This window comes from Pagrus major, chromosome 2 (assembly GCF_040436345.1).
Source record: "Pagrus major chromosome 2, Pma_NU_1.0".
NCBI classification, from domain to species: Eukaryota; Metazoa; Chordata; class Actinopteri; order Spariformes; family Sparidae; genus Pagrus; species Pagrus major.
Window position 1 is genome coordinate 14,946,560 of NC_133216.1, and position 14,944 is coordinate 14,961,503.

A 14,944-nucleotide genomic window follows, 5' to 3' on the forward strand; every position below is an offset into this window, starting at 1 on the left:
TGATTAAAAATGAGCTCCACCGCAGCAAACTACAACTGCAAAATATTGCTTTTGCATTCATGCATGAGTAAAACAGCAGAATGATTTAATAATATAAAAGGGGACATTTTTTATTAAGTTCTTAGTACATTTCTCTTTCCTCGCCACTTACAAACTTTTATATAAATAACATTTTCAGTGCAGGACTTTACGTTGTGACTCAGTATTTCTACAGTCTGAAGGATCTGAATATTCCCTCCACTGCTGGTATTTCCATATAAATTGGGCCCCAGGTAAGCATCACTTGAGGTTAACGTTACTTTATTGTCTCCCGTGGCAGAAACTTGTCTTGGATTAAAGGAAGTGCAGCATCGGAGCAGACATTACAGCAAAAACACACGAGAGCACAGGTTAAAAAAACTGCCTGGAGCAAGTTAATCCCAAAGTCATGCACACTGTGCACACAGCATATTTCTCAGAACATAAATACATCAACACAACCAGCAACATGTCTCACTTACATGCTTACAAACAAACCTGAACTTCTCTTACATTTGAGTTACTTCTTCTGTCTGCTCTCCAGGAGCTGCCCTGATCAATTGAACTGATAATGGGGCAAATGAATGTTTATAATGATTGTGCCTACACAGAGGGACCCTGTGCCTCCTTCAGCTCGTACTTTCATGCCCTGTGAGTGTTCCAGTATGAACCACAAGGAGGCGACAACAGTCAAGACATGACTCCCTTTCTCTTTCCCCAACTTTGTCTGATAAGACGAGGAAGACTTCTCACCTCAACCACTGGACAGTTTGAAAAACCACCCAATCAGAAGCAAAGTTACTTTTGAATTTCTGTCCGTTTCTTCACACAAACATCTGGACTCCTCCTGACTGACTCTTTCTCATTCTCCAGCAGCTACAGCCTGTGGCCGCTGGCTGCTCCTTCTTAAAGTAGGTCACGGGGTCTGAGTAGTGGGTTTGAAATTTCAGCTCTTTATGTGTCATGTTCAAAATGGACATCAGGGTTGTCCCCTCAGTTGTGAGGAGGACACGTCTGGACTTGTCTGCACCTTCACAGTAACACAGTTGGTCGCACTGTGCTTCTAATTACAGATGTATACAAATAAATGAGGGCTCTTCTATTCTGTTTCACTACCCTAAAGAGGCCGGTAAGAGAAATCTTTTAATTTTCTCAAAGATGAAACATTTTCTTGACTCTCAGGCTTCATCCACCTGTGTGTGCGCTCAGCCCTGCGCTGCTGGGAGGTGGAGTGGGTGGGATCAGTCAAATCAATCCGAGGATAACGCTTTAGACCCGCCCTCTCATTGTAAACTGCAGGCTCCCAGTCTGTAGCGCTCATGGTAACGTGCCACAGTGGATTTGGCAGCGCGCAGGACGGGAGGAGACACTTTTACGCACGGCCCCCCGCTCGCGTTTATGAGCATTTGGACGAGCAGAGAAGCGACCTGTGTTCTCATGGTGGATCCTTTCTTCATCTGCCCGTCGAGGAGAGCGCGGTGAAGTGCTGGCCGATTGAATGACACCTCCAGTCACCATGGATTACGGACGGACCATGGCCCCTCCGGTGCCCCCACACAATCCCGTACCCGCCCGGCCAGGGCAGGCGCAGGAGCGGCTGCTGAAGTGCATCCTGCTCGGAGACGGAGCGGTGGGCAAAACCAGCCTGGTGGTCAGCTACACAACGAACGGCTACCCAACTAAATATGTTCCCACTGCGTTTGATGACTTCTCAGGTGAGCAGAGGAAACATATTGATCTTATACTAGTTAATACCCCTCATTTTTATTGATCGGGGCTTTTCACAGACTCTTCTGCACTTGCAAAGATGATATAATGGTATAACAGCACAAATCCAGTGCAAATGAGTGTGTAGAGATTGAAGCCTGTGATCAAATTGGTGTAAATTAATTAATCTCCCTAATTTCCACTGAGCTCCTCTTCAACTTTGCATGTTTGTACAGCACCTCCTGTCCTCTTGTTCCACTGCTATGATGGATGAGTTTGTGTTTCCTATTTATCTGTCTCCCATCAGTGTAAAAGCACATGAGTTATCCTCCCTGATGTTTCCACTTGGCACAGTTCCACTTTCCAAACTGTCTCGCTTGTCCCAGCAAGCTTTGGGCGCTGGAAAATTAGCAGAGATGAACAAAATCCCTCAAAAGGGGGAACTTTTTCTAAACTGATCGGAAGAAAATACACCTGTGACCTGTTGATCAAGTCCCTCTTTAGCTCTTCTTGAGAAAATAAATGTATAATCCAACATGAACACATTTCTATCCTCATTTTGACTGAAGACATTGACCTGACTTGCAAATTTAAGAATTTTTGTCATTAATCTCTGTTAATTTTCATACTTTACACTCATTAGCAGTACAACTAATAACTCAGCCAACACAAACCCATAAAACACTCGCTGAGAAGAACACACACCCGCCCTGGGACGATACCACAGAGCACAGAGCGTCTCTGGTTCAGGGGTTTTGGATTGCACAACTCTGCCTATTGTTGTCAGCCTTGACCCACGAGCCCTCTCCTCTATAGTGGAATGGGCACATCTGTTGCAGTGGCTCAGAGGCAGAGATTGTCTTTCGCCCCGGTCCTGACAGAGACTGATTGTGCAGTTGGGGGCCCTTAATGGTGATGTCATCTCTCGGTGCCCGGACTCAAGAGTTGAAAGCTGACTTCTGAGCTGTTACGCAATGCCACAGGTGGCAGAGACGCAGGGGGAGAAGGGACGATAAGAGGGAGTTTTGGTCCAAAAAAATCAAAGGCGTATCATATGTCAGGGATTAGGAAATTATTACACAATGGCAGCTCTCTCTTTCACTCGTTCTTTCTCTCGTCCCGCTCTTTCTTCTCCAAGCCTGGTGCTACGATGCCTGTCCTACTGCTTGAATAGCCCCGGCAAACTCTTTGATCAGGTGGTATGACCGAGCACACACACTCCAGGCGTATTGTAAATGTTTCCATGTGCCTGCTGCTCTGCATTGTGTTCACTCTCCTGAAAAGAATAAATGGCCCTGTAATGAAGCTGAAAAATGACTCATCCACTTTTCCAATCTGGAAATGAGGCCTATTGGAAGAGAGTCACTGAACAAACAAAATCTGCTCTGTTTTTAACCCCCCTCCCCTATTAGACAACCTTGGAATGGCCTCTGTCAAAACACAAGCGAGAGAACAAAGCTCGCAGAGTGGTCGGAGCAACAGTAAAGTGTTGTGGTCTCAACAGTAACTGGCAGAGTGGGTGGGCGAGACAGAGCAGGCCGTCTGTGAGCTGGGAGAGCAGAGCAGGGGGTCTTTGTGTTTTCAACTGGCAGGCTTTTGTTTATGCCACACTATATTCTGTGTGTGTGTGTGTGTGTGTGTGTGTGTTAACTTCTGAAGCGTCAGGTGGGGGGCTGTATATTACACACAGGCTTAAAGTAATGTTGACAGCTGTGACTTACTCTCTGTGTGTGTCTGTTTCTGTGTCCGCAGCTGTGGTTCAGGTGGATGGAAGCCCGGTCAGACTACAGTTGTGTGACACTGCAGGACAGGTGAGTTCTGTTCACTCTCAAACACATGTCGCACGGCCGTTTGGCCAAAACATTCGCTACATACGCTCTTTAAATGTCACATTTTAGCCATGTCAGTGGCGTGGCTCCGTGGATGCCGACGTCAGTTGGTCGGTTGCTCCACTTCTTTGTGCAAACTGAGATATCTCCGCAACTATTGAAAGGAATGGCAGGGAATTGTGTGTGGACATTCATGATCCCCAGAGGATGAAGCCTGTTGACTTTGCTGATGCCCTGATTTTTCACCGAGAGGCAACATAAGGCTCACGTTTATGGTTGTTGGATGGATTATCATGTAATTTAATTCAAATAGCAGCGATGAAAATGTGTTGCTTTTCTTGTTTTAAATACATGTTGGTCTGATGAAATTAGTTATTTGAGCACAAAACCTTGATTTCTAGGACTTTTTGAAGGTCATTTTCACCTTTTTAGACATTCAGTGGATTAAACCAATGAACAATCAACTGAAAAAAGTTGTTTGATTGCCCGAAAAATGGTTACAAACGTGCGGTTTTGTGGGCCTCTTTCCTGCTGTTTCAGGTAGCTCATCTGTATGTAGATGGAAAAATTCCTGTGCTCAGCTGTCAGTCTTCATCTGCAATGATAATAATGTTGCTTCACACGATAGGACACAGTGACAGGTTGCTGAAGGAGAGGGGAAAGGCTGTGAACTGGAGGTGATGGTGCAAAAACCCTGAAAAATAAAGGCACGAGTCCTGGCACAGAGACGGAGAAAGACGGGGAGCTTGCAAAAGTTATTGACTCATTATTTTGTTGGCACCGCAGGGCAATGTTGGAAGGAACATGTTGCGAAAGAGTGTTTTTATTTTCCCCAGAGCGTGTGTGGTTGTTTCATAATCCCGCTCAATAGAACCCTGCCCTGGGAGCAGCATATTTGACATTCACAAACGCTGCGAGGGCACTGCCAGTTCTACACAGAATCAAAGAGAACTTGGCTGTAAAGTGGAGCGAAGCATTTCAACAAGCCCGTAATACGTGTTAAACCTCACAGCGTGTTGCAAGCTGCATACATTGTTGAAACTGCACACACACACACACACACACACAGAGGCACACACGCAGACAAGCTCGGGCAAATATGGGCAGATGAAAGTCGGCGCACACCTACTGTACTTATGCAATTTCAAAAGAGGGGAGCTCGTGCTAGAAACAGGTTGGGGTGTGCCAATAAAAAGGGATGAGGGCGAGAGTGAGTGAGGTGGAGAGAGTCGAGACAGACAGAAAGAAACGGTCTGGAGAAAAATGATAACAGCTGCCGCCAGAGCTGATAAACAGAGTTGCTCCTTACTCCAAGATGTTGATGTCTGTGTACTCTGCAGATGGACCTACGTCATGGGATCGCAAAGCACAGCCAAAGCTTGTGCTGGGAAAAGTTGATAAGTGTCCACTGCTGGAGACTGCTGATTGTTTCTGCAGCTCTGGTTGTGTTTTAAAGTCAGAAGGAGCCGACATGGATTAGGAGATACTGTATGTGCTGGAAAGGAGACGGTTAAGAGAAATAAGGAGAGGTTTGTGTTTGGTTTCAACCCTAATCTGTGTACACAAGGGTGTGGGAGGCCCTTGTTAGTCAGCTGTGTGGCTCCAAAGTGTTAATTTAACAGATTTACTGTAGGTGATATAAGTGAGTGGGCAGGGCTTGTGTATACTGTATATTAACAGAATATAAACACCATTTAGACTTATCTTTCGGCACAATTCCCTTTCCTGCGAGTGTGTTGACCGGTGAAGCGATTACTGAAAATGCATTAGTGTGTGGTCAGCCTGAGTGAAAGGTGGAGGGTGATAATTCATCAAAAGGAAAGATTTAAAGCTAAAAAACTGTTACACACTGCTAACCATCTGTTTCTGTCTCCATCACCAGGATGAGTTTGACAAACTCCGCCACTTCTGCTACAGCCGCACCGACGCCTTGCTGCTCTGCTTCAGCGTGGTCAGCCCGGCCTCCTTTCAAAACGTCTGGGAAAAGTGGGTCCCAGAAATCCGCCGCCGCTGCCCTCTCACGCCCATCCTCCTGGTGGGCACGCAGTGCGACCTGCGGCAGGACGTCAAAGTACTGATCGAGCTGGCGAGGCGGCGGGAGAGGCCCGTGCTGGAGGAAGACGCCAGGGCGCTGTCGGAAAAAATTGGGGCGGTGACGTACATCGAGTGCTCGGCGCTGACACAAAAGAATCTGAAGGAGGTGTTTGACGCAGCCATCGCCGTGGGTCTGCGTCACTCTGACAGGAGAGTGAGGCGGGAGAGGAAGGTCCGCAGCACAGCTGATAAGATGAAGATGCTCTCCAAGTCCTGGTGGAAGAAGTATGTGTGCGTCCAGTAGAGAGGGAGGAAAGGATTGTCCTGTGACTGATGATTAAACTGGAACTGCTGACTTATTGGCGGGGACTGAGTTGGATGTAAGGACTGTTTTTACATTCAGCTGGACGGCTGCAGATGTGGCGGCCAGAATGACTTTGATTCAGTGGAGCAACAGCTCAACAGAGGCAGAGTGTGTCTGCCTGAGCTGGGATACCTTTGTTGATGCCTAAAAGACAGAGCGTGTAAGACTGTAACTTCTGCCTGCTCCTCTGAACTCTTAAATGAGACTGTGACCAGCATTCAACCAAAAGTTATGGAGCTAATAAAGTTTTATGGCACATGGACTGCATGTCATACTGGACACGTCCAAAGGAAACGTGAGCTGAGTTGTTCAGATGGTGGTGTTATGTACTGAAAGTATACTCCTCCTGTGTCTCTGATCTGATACCCTTCTTTAACAAAGTATATTATTTTATGTGTTATACACTGTAATTCAGCCCCTCAACACTTCTGATAGATCCTTTTTATCTCACTGAAATCAGAACATGAAGTTAAAGGTCCAGTTTGTAAGATAGTTGATTTTTGAATCTCATTCTCGTCAAATACTGACGAGTTGGGTTGGTGGTCGGCCTGATCTACCGAGTTTTGGTACATTGTGTTGGGAATGACACTCAGCAATCAGTTTTCTGACAAACAGGACCTTTAACACAAGCTGCTCAGCTTAAATCCCAAATAAAAGAAATGCAATAATTCTGCTGTTGAAAATCGAAGCCAGGCATGCACCTTGTCTCCTAAGTCAGAACTAACTCATGCTCTTTTGGATTACAATCACATGTAAATGAGTATAAATTAGGGCTGCAACTAAAAATTATTTTCATTATTTTGAAGATGAATCGTTTAGTACATAAGTCAAACATTTGTGAGAAAGGCTACGTCTTCAGATCGCTTCTTATGTCCAGCCAACAGTCCAAAAATCCAAACACTTCAATTTACTCTCATGAATGACAAAGAAAAGCAGAAAATCCTTTGACTTTTTGTACATTTTTGCTTGGAAATGATTGATACAATGAATCGATCACCAACATAGTTGGCTATTAATTTTCTTTCAATCGACTAATCGATTAATCAACTAATCGTTGCAGCTCTGGGAACATATTCTTTAAATAATCTGAGTTCTTCGGGGATGGGACGCTGTGGTTTGAACATGTTGTAATCCAGCCGTTCACTTCTGTAAGATCGTGTTGGGATTTCTCTACACCAGCTTGTGTCTGTGCTACAATCTGAAGTGTTGACACAGCTGTCGCACTGTTATAGGTCTGTATGCCACACACCTACTACATTAGACTGATGCCACAAAACATTAACAGAGTACACCGAATGCCTATTGGTGCTGATGATTACCCGACCAACTGGTTTTGGAGGCTTCAGTTGACCAAAAAGCGTGACCTTAAGTCAGTTTGTTAGTTTTTATACTGTTACAAGGTTGCAGCAATAAGTTGGGTGGTGCCACTGTACATTGCACTTAACACACACAGTCTAAACTCATCACTGAGGTCTCGCCATGCAATGGCCTTTGGACCGGTGGTGTGACTTGGACATAAAGCAGGTAAAAGCGCTGAGATGTAGTGGTCGATCTGCATGTTCACTGCACTCACCTCTGGTTTGGATGATCACAGGGTCTTTCTTTGTCATCGTAGTCACGGCCTTGAACAGATAATTATCCGTCTTTGTCTGTCCGTGTATTGGAGCTCTCTCCTCATCTGAAATGATGACAGTAAATGAGGTGAAATCAATGAAGAGTCTGATTCTACGTTTGCTTCTTATTTTTCAGAAGCCTTGTCTTTCAGCTCTGTCTATTTATCTGTTCCTTCTGGGCCAATAACTGATCAACAGCAAGCAAAACAGAGCAGATGTATGAATTATTGTATGTCATTATGTATGTTACATAGTAATCATTTATGATGTTTGTAATGTCATCAGGATAAATCTGTGTACATATATAAGTGACTCCAGTCATTGGCTGTCCAACTCTAAATGGTACTTAACAGTGTGAGTGTTTCAGTCGGTGTCTGAGAGCAGTTTGTTGAGCTGTGTGAGCGAAACACAATAAAATGTGAAATATTTAACCTGTTTTCGCTGTTGACTCTTCCATGGAGATACGTTATCTCTACTGTCACACTGTAGAGAAGATTATGTGACGATAAGAGTGGAGGAGTGTTTGTTACAAGCTCGCTCTCTGGCGTCACATGCGTAGAACAGGTGTTTTGACAGATTTGACATGTCGTGTATGTTCTACAGTGAGGAGATTTGCCAAAAAGACGGATAAACCTGGAAAAGCGAGACTAAAATTGTGTTGGGTGCTCTTAGAAATCAGAGAAAAGAGTACTTCAATAACCAGAAGGTAATCCAGGCACTCCAAATATAAGAAACTGTGTCAAACGAGAAAGGAAATATTAGAAAGCTTTTATTATAGTGGCTAAAAAGGAACAAAAGAGGCACCTGGTCTAAATATAGAGGTTTCCAACCAAAATGTAGGTTAGTAGGCTATTGCCAAAGGTGTACATGCTGCCTTACAAAACTTTAACATGCTTTAACTGGAAAGACACACTGACCTTTGTGAATAAAATACAGTATTAGTAGATTGAGAGTGATGTTTAAAGGTGCAATATTTGAAAATTTAGCTGAAAACATTAAAAAATTAACTTAAATCATCGACATAATGTGAAGAAATAACAGTTTGGACATTTTGACATCTATACTGTATATTGTGTTGCAGAGCTATCTCCTGAAGTTAGCATGCTAAAGGTCCAAAGCTCCTGTTCTAGAAGTGTAAACACCAACACTCCTGCTAGCTGCATGGCTAAATGAGCTAACTAGCTAACGTCTACATTTAGCAGCAGTTAGCGGTTTCTCTGGTGATGTGCTGCCCCCTATTAGTTTTGAGGATGAATTCGACAGGAAGCCAATTCTTACACATTGCACCTTTAATTAAGAGGCTTGAAAACCTACGTTAATGAATATAAAATACAAATTATTTACTGTTCAGCTTAGTTTTGTTTACATTATTAGCCTTATTTCCACTGGTTTCATGGTTAAAGATAAAATATTCACTATGTCTGTTATGAAATATTATACCTATTTATTTGACACAACTTATCCCATAATGCAACACAAAAAGAAGTGTATTGCAAACTACCATCATGCATTGCTAAGACAGAACAAAAGCTAAATATAGACTGAAAACTGCTCTATGAAATGATCTTAATAGTTTTATTATTTTTCACAACACATTCCCCTACATGTCGAATTTTCTAAATAGAGTTGTGAACAACCAGTTGCTAAAATTAACCAAAAACTTTATTTTTACTCAGTTGTGAAAGAGTTAAGTGCGACTTCAAAGATTTCGCCTCAGAGGTTTTGTCGGCACCGAGACTTCTAACTATGCAGGATCAGATGATTATAATTGCCTGAAATAGGCTTTTCCTCCTATTCATAGCTGCATGTCTGCACCGCAGTATACAACAATGGGCAGAGAATGACAGTTAGCTAGGTATCTTGTACTTGTTTAGAAGCACTAATGATAGGGTAGGCAGCTAAAAGAGAGTTTGTGTCATCTGGCAGACTGCAGATGAGTACGTTGTCCGGCCTCAGAGTGGGTGAAACTAAGGTAAGAGTCGTGCAAAGTGGTCTAATTATGATAGTCAAGATGGCTCCACTTTCCACCAATATTTTAGCAGGAAACCCCATTGTTGTGCCCCAGCGAGGCAGCCATCTTGCGAAACGTCTTGTGATTTAGCCTTGTGGCTTGTGTGTTTGACTGTAATACCTACCTGTCTGCTAGAAGTAAAGGTTATCGTCTGTGGAGGGAATCTTCAGCTGTCAATCATGAGACTAACAGATGGGAAACACATCAGGGAAGAGGTCTACATGTCTCTCAAGTTTCATGGTGAGGTCGTAAGACTGTGTATCCATGTGCAAGTTATCCACTAATTTAGTCTGCTCCGCTGAATCCAAATACCAAAATTGTCCCTGAGGGAGGAAAGTTGAATAAAGACTCCATAGAGCTCATTGTTAAGCAAACATACGTGGGGGTATTTGTGTAACCATATGTAAACGTAAAACACGTCACTGAGCCAACATCAAGACTGAGGGTACTTGTGGAACTGTACAAATATTATCATCCAGTGGTAATCTAATGTATGCATTGGAGCATTTCATGGTCACAGGTTCAGGGAGGCAAAAGCAACATTTGAATGGCCTTTGTGTCGTCCACTGTGAGAGACATTAGGTTCAATAGAGCTGCTCAATTTCTCTCGAAGCAGAGCTGGAGGTCTAGTACCTAACTTCTGAAGTGGCTGCAAATTTTATCCAGATCTTACAGAGCACTCCTGCCGAAATTCTACCAGCACCCTGCGATTTTATTACTGACAACTTCAACAACAAAACAAGGACAACACTGGACTCAGTGGCTCCACTTTTTATCAAAACAGTTAAAACAAGATCTACACCCCCGTGGAGAACTGAGGATATCAAAAAACTAAAAAGGGAATGCAGGAGTGCTGAAAGGAGATGGAGGAAATCCAAGTTGACAGTTCACTACGACATACTACGTCAACGACTCAAAATTTACAATAACACAGTCAAACAAGCAAGAATCTCCCACTTCCAAAACTTAATCCATGACCATAAAAATAACCCCAAATTCTTATTCTCCACAATCGATCTTTTAACAAACAAAACTTTTAAAAGATCCTCCAGGATACCAGATGACGCCCTCTGCGAGGATTTTGCAGACCACTTCAGAAGAAAAATCAATGACATCAGATCCAGTCTTTTATCCCAACAGCTTTTAACATCTGGATCATTGCTTTTACCTGAGGAAACACTTGAGAGTTTTGCCCTGGTTGATGCGAGGACACTTGGTCGAGTTTTCTCCCAGGTAAAGCCCACAACCTGCCTTTTAGATCCCATTCCCACACCGTTTTTTAAAACACTCTATGGATTCTTTGAGGAACATCTGCTGTATTTGGTGAATTGCTCTCTTCAGACGGGTGTCTTCCCCACCTCCTTTAAAACGGCGGTGGTGAAGCCCCTTCTGAAGAAGAGTGACTTAGACCCCAATGTTTTAAACAACTACCGGCCTGTATCCAACTTACCATTTTTAAGTAAAATTTTAGAAAAACTTGTTTCTAATCAAGTAAATGAATTTTTAAACTCAAAACATATTTTAGAGTCTCATCAGTCTGGTTTTAGGATGAACCACAGTACAGAGACAGCACTTTTAAAGATTTTAAATGACATCAGGTGTAATTTAGATAACAACAAACTCACAGTCTTGGTACTACTGGATCTAACAGCCGCCTTCGATACAGTAGACCATCACATTTTATTAAATAGACTGAGGAACCTGGTTGGCCTCTCTGGTACTGTTTTTAACTGGTTCACATCCTACCTCACTGATCGAAGTTTCTTTGTTAGTATGGATACATGTTCCTCAAGAACCCATAAGATAAAGTGTGGGGTTCCCCAAGGGTCAATTTTAGGTCCAACTCTTTTTAATCTTTACATGCTTCCCCTTGGGGACGTCATCAGGAGGCATGGCATCAATTTCCATAGTTATGCTGATGATACACAACTGTACATTGCCGCGTCTCCTGATGACACAGGGCCAATTGATGCCCTTTTTAACTGTATTTTAGACATTAGGTCATGGATGGCAGCAAACTTCCTACAGCTCAACCAGGACAAAACAGAGGTTTTAGTCATTGGTCCTGAAGGCCAGAGAGAGAAACTTTTACCAAAGCTACAGGATTTTAAACCCTCAAAATCAGTAAAAAATCTGGGCGTGATTTTTGACTCTGACCTCACTTTTATTCCACACATCAAAAACATAACAAAGATAGGTTTTTACCATCTTAAAAATATAGCCAGAGTCCGCCCGTTTCTCTCCCAGGCCAGCACGGAGGTGCTGATGCATGCTTTTATCTCTTGTCGTTTAGATTATTGTAATGCCCTGCTCTCTGGTCTTCCCAAAAAGAGTTTGCATAACTTACAATTATTACAAAACTCAGCTGCACGAGTGCTGACGAAGACCAGAGGGCGGGAGCATATTACGCCTGTTTTAAAATCGCTGCATTGGCTCCCTGTGCGCTTCAGGATTAATTTTAAGGTTCTTTTACTTGTTTTTAAGTGTCTTAACGGTCTTGGGTCTTCTTATCTATCTGCATTACTTTTACCCTATCAACCCTCGCGGACCCTGAGGTCCTCCGGTGCTGGCCTTTTAACGATACCACAAGTTAGAACTAGAACACACGGGGAGGCGGCATTCAGTTATTATGGCCCCCGATTGTGGAACAGCCTCCCGGAGAACCTCAGGGCCGCAGAGAATGTTGATGTTTTTAAAAAGAGGCTCAAGACCCATCTTTTTAATCAGGCATTTAATTGAGCTCATTTAACTCTTTCTAATTACCGGCATTTTTTATTATTTATTTATTTATTTATTTATTTATTTATTATTATTATTCTATTTTATATTAATTCTTAGTTAAGCCAATCCTGTTTTATTACTTACTTGTTTTATCTCAATGTTTTATTTCAATGTTTTAGTCGTTATTTATGGTCTATTTTATACATTATATTGTTCTATTCCCTCAGTTTTAGCTTCTATACCTTTTATCTTATTTTACTGTTTTAGCCCCTCGATTCTCCAGGGTTTCCTCCTGGGGGCCTACCACACCGGGAGTTGCTTCTGGTCCACCGTTGGGGGTGCTGTCCCGAGGACGGCCCTGGCCGGAGTGGCGGGAGAGCTTTACGCCTTGGTGTGGAGCCTCCTGTCTACCTGGGCTGGGGCGGTCCTTTTGGTGGCGCCCCTGCAGTCATGGACCTTGATTCCTCTCGGTGTGCACGGCCCCCAAAGGTAGCTGTTCCTCACCTCTGATCTTTGTGCCGAGCCATGTCTCCTTAGCAATAACTAGTGTATGTCTGTGGGTGTGTGTATGTTTGTGTGTGTGGGGGTGTATGTATGTCAGTATGTCTATGTATGTACGTGAGTGTGTATGTAACTGTGTATTTGTGTGTATGTTTATGGGTGTGGGAGGCTTGGGGTTTTTATGATGTTGTCTTGCTCTGTTTGTTTGTTTTTATCCTCTGTGAGGCACTTTGTGCTGCAAAACTGCATGAAAAGTGCCATATAAATAAAGATTGATTTGATTTGATTTGATTAGTATCTAGTATTGTTGGTTTAAAGAGGTACAACAACTACAACTGCTGATGGGCATCCATTGCCAGTACGTGGCTGAGGTCATGAGTCCAAATTCCTTTACCACAGTCCCACCAACCTAAGAAAGTTTTTGACTTGCTACCCACCAAACTCTGTACAATTTTTGGAGTATTTAAACACGTTATTTATCAACCGTATTCTGTAAATCTTATCTCCCAGTATTGTCCAAACATACAGTGTTGTGGTGACAAATACTAGCACTGAAATACTACTGGTTTTGCTAAGAAAGAGTCAAATCCTAAAGGAATAGTTCAACATTTTGGTAAATACCCTATAGACCATATTCACATGACAGCATAGCATTAACCTAGCTTAGCATAAAGACTGCAAACTGGGGGGAAGTAGCTAGTCTGACTCTTTACAACACATAATCCCTGTAAACCACAAATTCTCATTTTTACATATTTTGTGTGGATTAAACAAACAAGACATGACATGTCAATTAGTGAGCTTTAAAGGCAGTGGCCGGTGGATTTAGATACTTTCAGGGAGAGCCAGGGTGGCTGTTTGCCTGTGTTTCCAGTTTTTATGCTAAACTATTTTATATACTGTATATGAAATAATATTTCCTTAATGTTTTGAAGTCTTTCTTTAAGATATAGTATAAAAAATGTTGGAATCAGCCTGAAATAAAGCATATTTATGCGTGAAAAATGTAAACTCGTGTTCATGTCATCAAAGCCCTCACATCACTGAAGTGTAACGGGTATCTAAGGCGCCTGGATGGAAACTATAACATATCTCTTAATTAATGTTTGGTGAGATAAATGTGTGAACTGGGTGGCCCAGTCAGCTGTAGCCTGCCTCAGCTGTAAAAACCGACGGTCGTTGAACTTTTCAGTCCTGTAAACCCACTTTCTTGCATAACTTCTGGGAATCATTTAGGTAACAACTGAACTCTGACTCCACATGAAAGAGCAGCTCTGTAATCAGTTTTGATGTCTTAAAGTTGGCGAGGGATTTCTCCGGCACCCCTCAGATAATTGCCAGCGTAATGACTGGAGCTCAGCTCATGGGGCGGGATTACTGAGGGACATTAACAATGTCGATCAGGTCTGAGGGGTGGGAAGGGATCCAACCCGTAGACTGTGGTCCACTTTGTACATTGTCTTTAGGATTAACTGTTGCCCAAGCTCTTGTAATGCGATGCAATATGTCTGGGGCGCTGATTAAAAGACACCCACACATAGACTTACCCAACGACTGAGTACAGTTCATTATTCTTGACAGAAATCTGCTTTCAAAGTATGTTAAAGACCTCAGTTTCGCTCTTGTAAGTTACTTTAGTGACTCATTCCCATGTTCTCATATGTTCACGGGACCATGCGTGTTAAGTGCTGGGTCAGTATGCGATTATGACACATAGGTTTACTGAGAGGTAAGATGGTGTAATAGCAGCTACTTTGCTCAGATGAGGGCTTGAAAATGGTTTCTTTTTTTTTTCTTCTCTACTTTATCGACAGTGATATGTTGTGGTTTCTTCCTTGTGACAAATGTACTTATTGTAAGTCGCTTCGGACAAAAGCGTCTGCTAAATTCCCTAAATTTAAATGTAAATGTGTAAAGGGTTCAGTGTGCATGTACGGATCCCCAAAATGGTCAAACAGGAACTGCTAATAGCTAATTTGGCATACTTCTAATGGTGTCATTGTAAATGTAAATGTAAACAAATATAGACAGAAAAAATTGGGTTCAATTTATAGACTCCATGGCAACATTTCACTTCCTGTTTACAGTCTCCAAACTGTGGGGACAGTAGTTTCAAAGATTACAACGAGATTATCCCCCAAAATAA

General features: G+C 42.7%; 1 protein-coding gene across 1 annotated transcript; it reads left to right on the forward strand.

The window, feature by feature from the left end:
• Positions 1–1,337: 1,337 nt before the first annotated feature.
• rhoub (ras homolog family member Ub) lies at positions 1,338–7,996 on the forward strand. The gene is made up of 3 exons (XM_073482531.1): positions 1,338–1,733; positions 3,478–3,536; positions 5,437–7,996. Exons 1-3 carry the CDS (start codon positions 1,517–1,519, stop codon positions 5,890–5,892), a joined length of 732 nt encoding a protein of 243 aa, XP_073338632.1. The 5' UTR covers positions 1,338–1,516; the 3' UTR covers positions 5,893–7,996.
• The last annotated feature ends 6,948 nt before the right edge of the window (positions 7,997–14,944 follow it).

Bases quoted from the DNA above. Each gene is read 5' to 3' on its own strand.
- rhoub (XM_073482531.1), top strand. From the start codon at position 1,517: ATGACACCTCCAGTCACCATGGATTACGGACGGACCATGGCCCCTCCG. The intron at 1,734-3,477 runs GTGAGCAGAGGA...CTGTGTCCGCAG, and splicing joins TGCGTTTGATGACTTCTCAG to CTGTGGTTCAGGTGGATGGA. The intron at 3,537-5,436 runs GTGAGTTCTGTT...CTCCATCACCAG, and splicing joins TGTGTGACACTGCAGGACAG to GATGAGTTTGACAAACTCCG.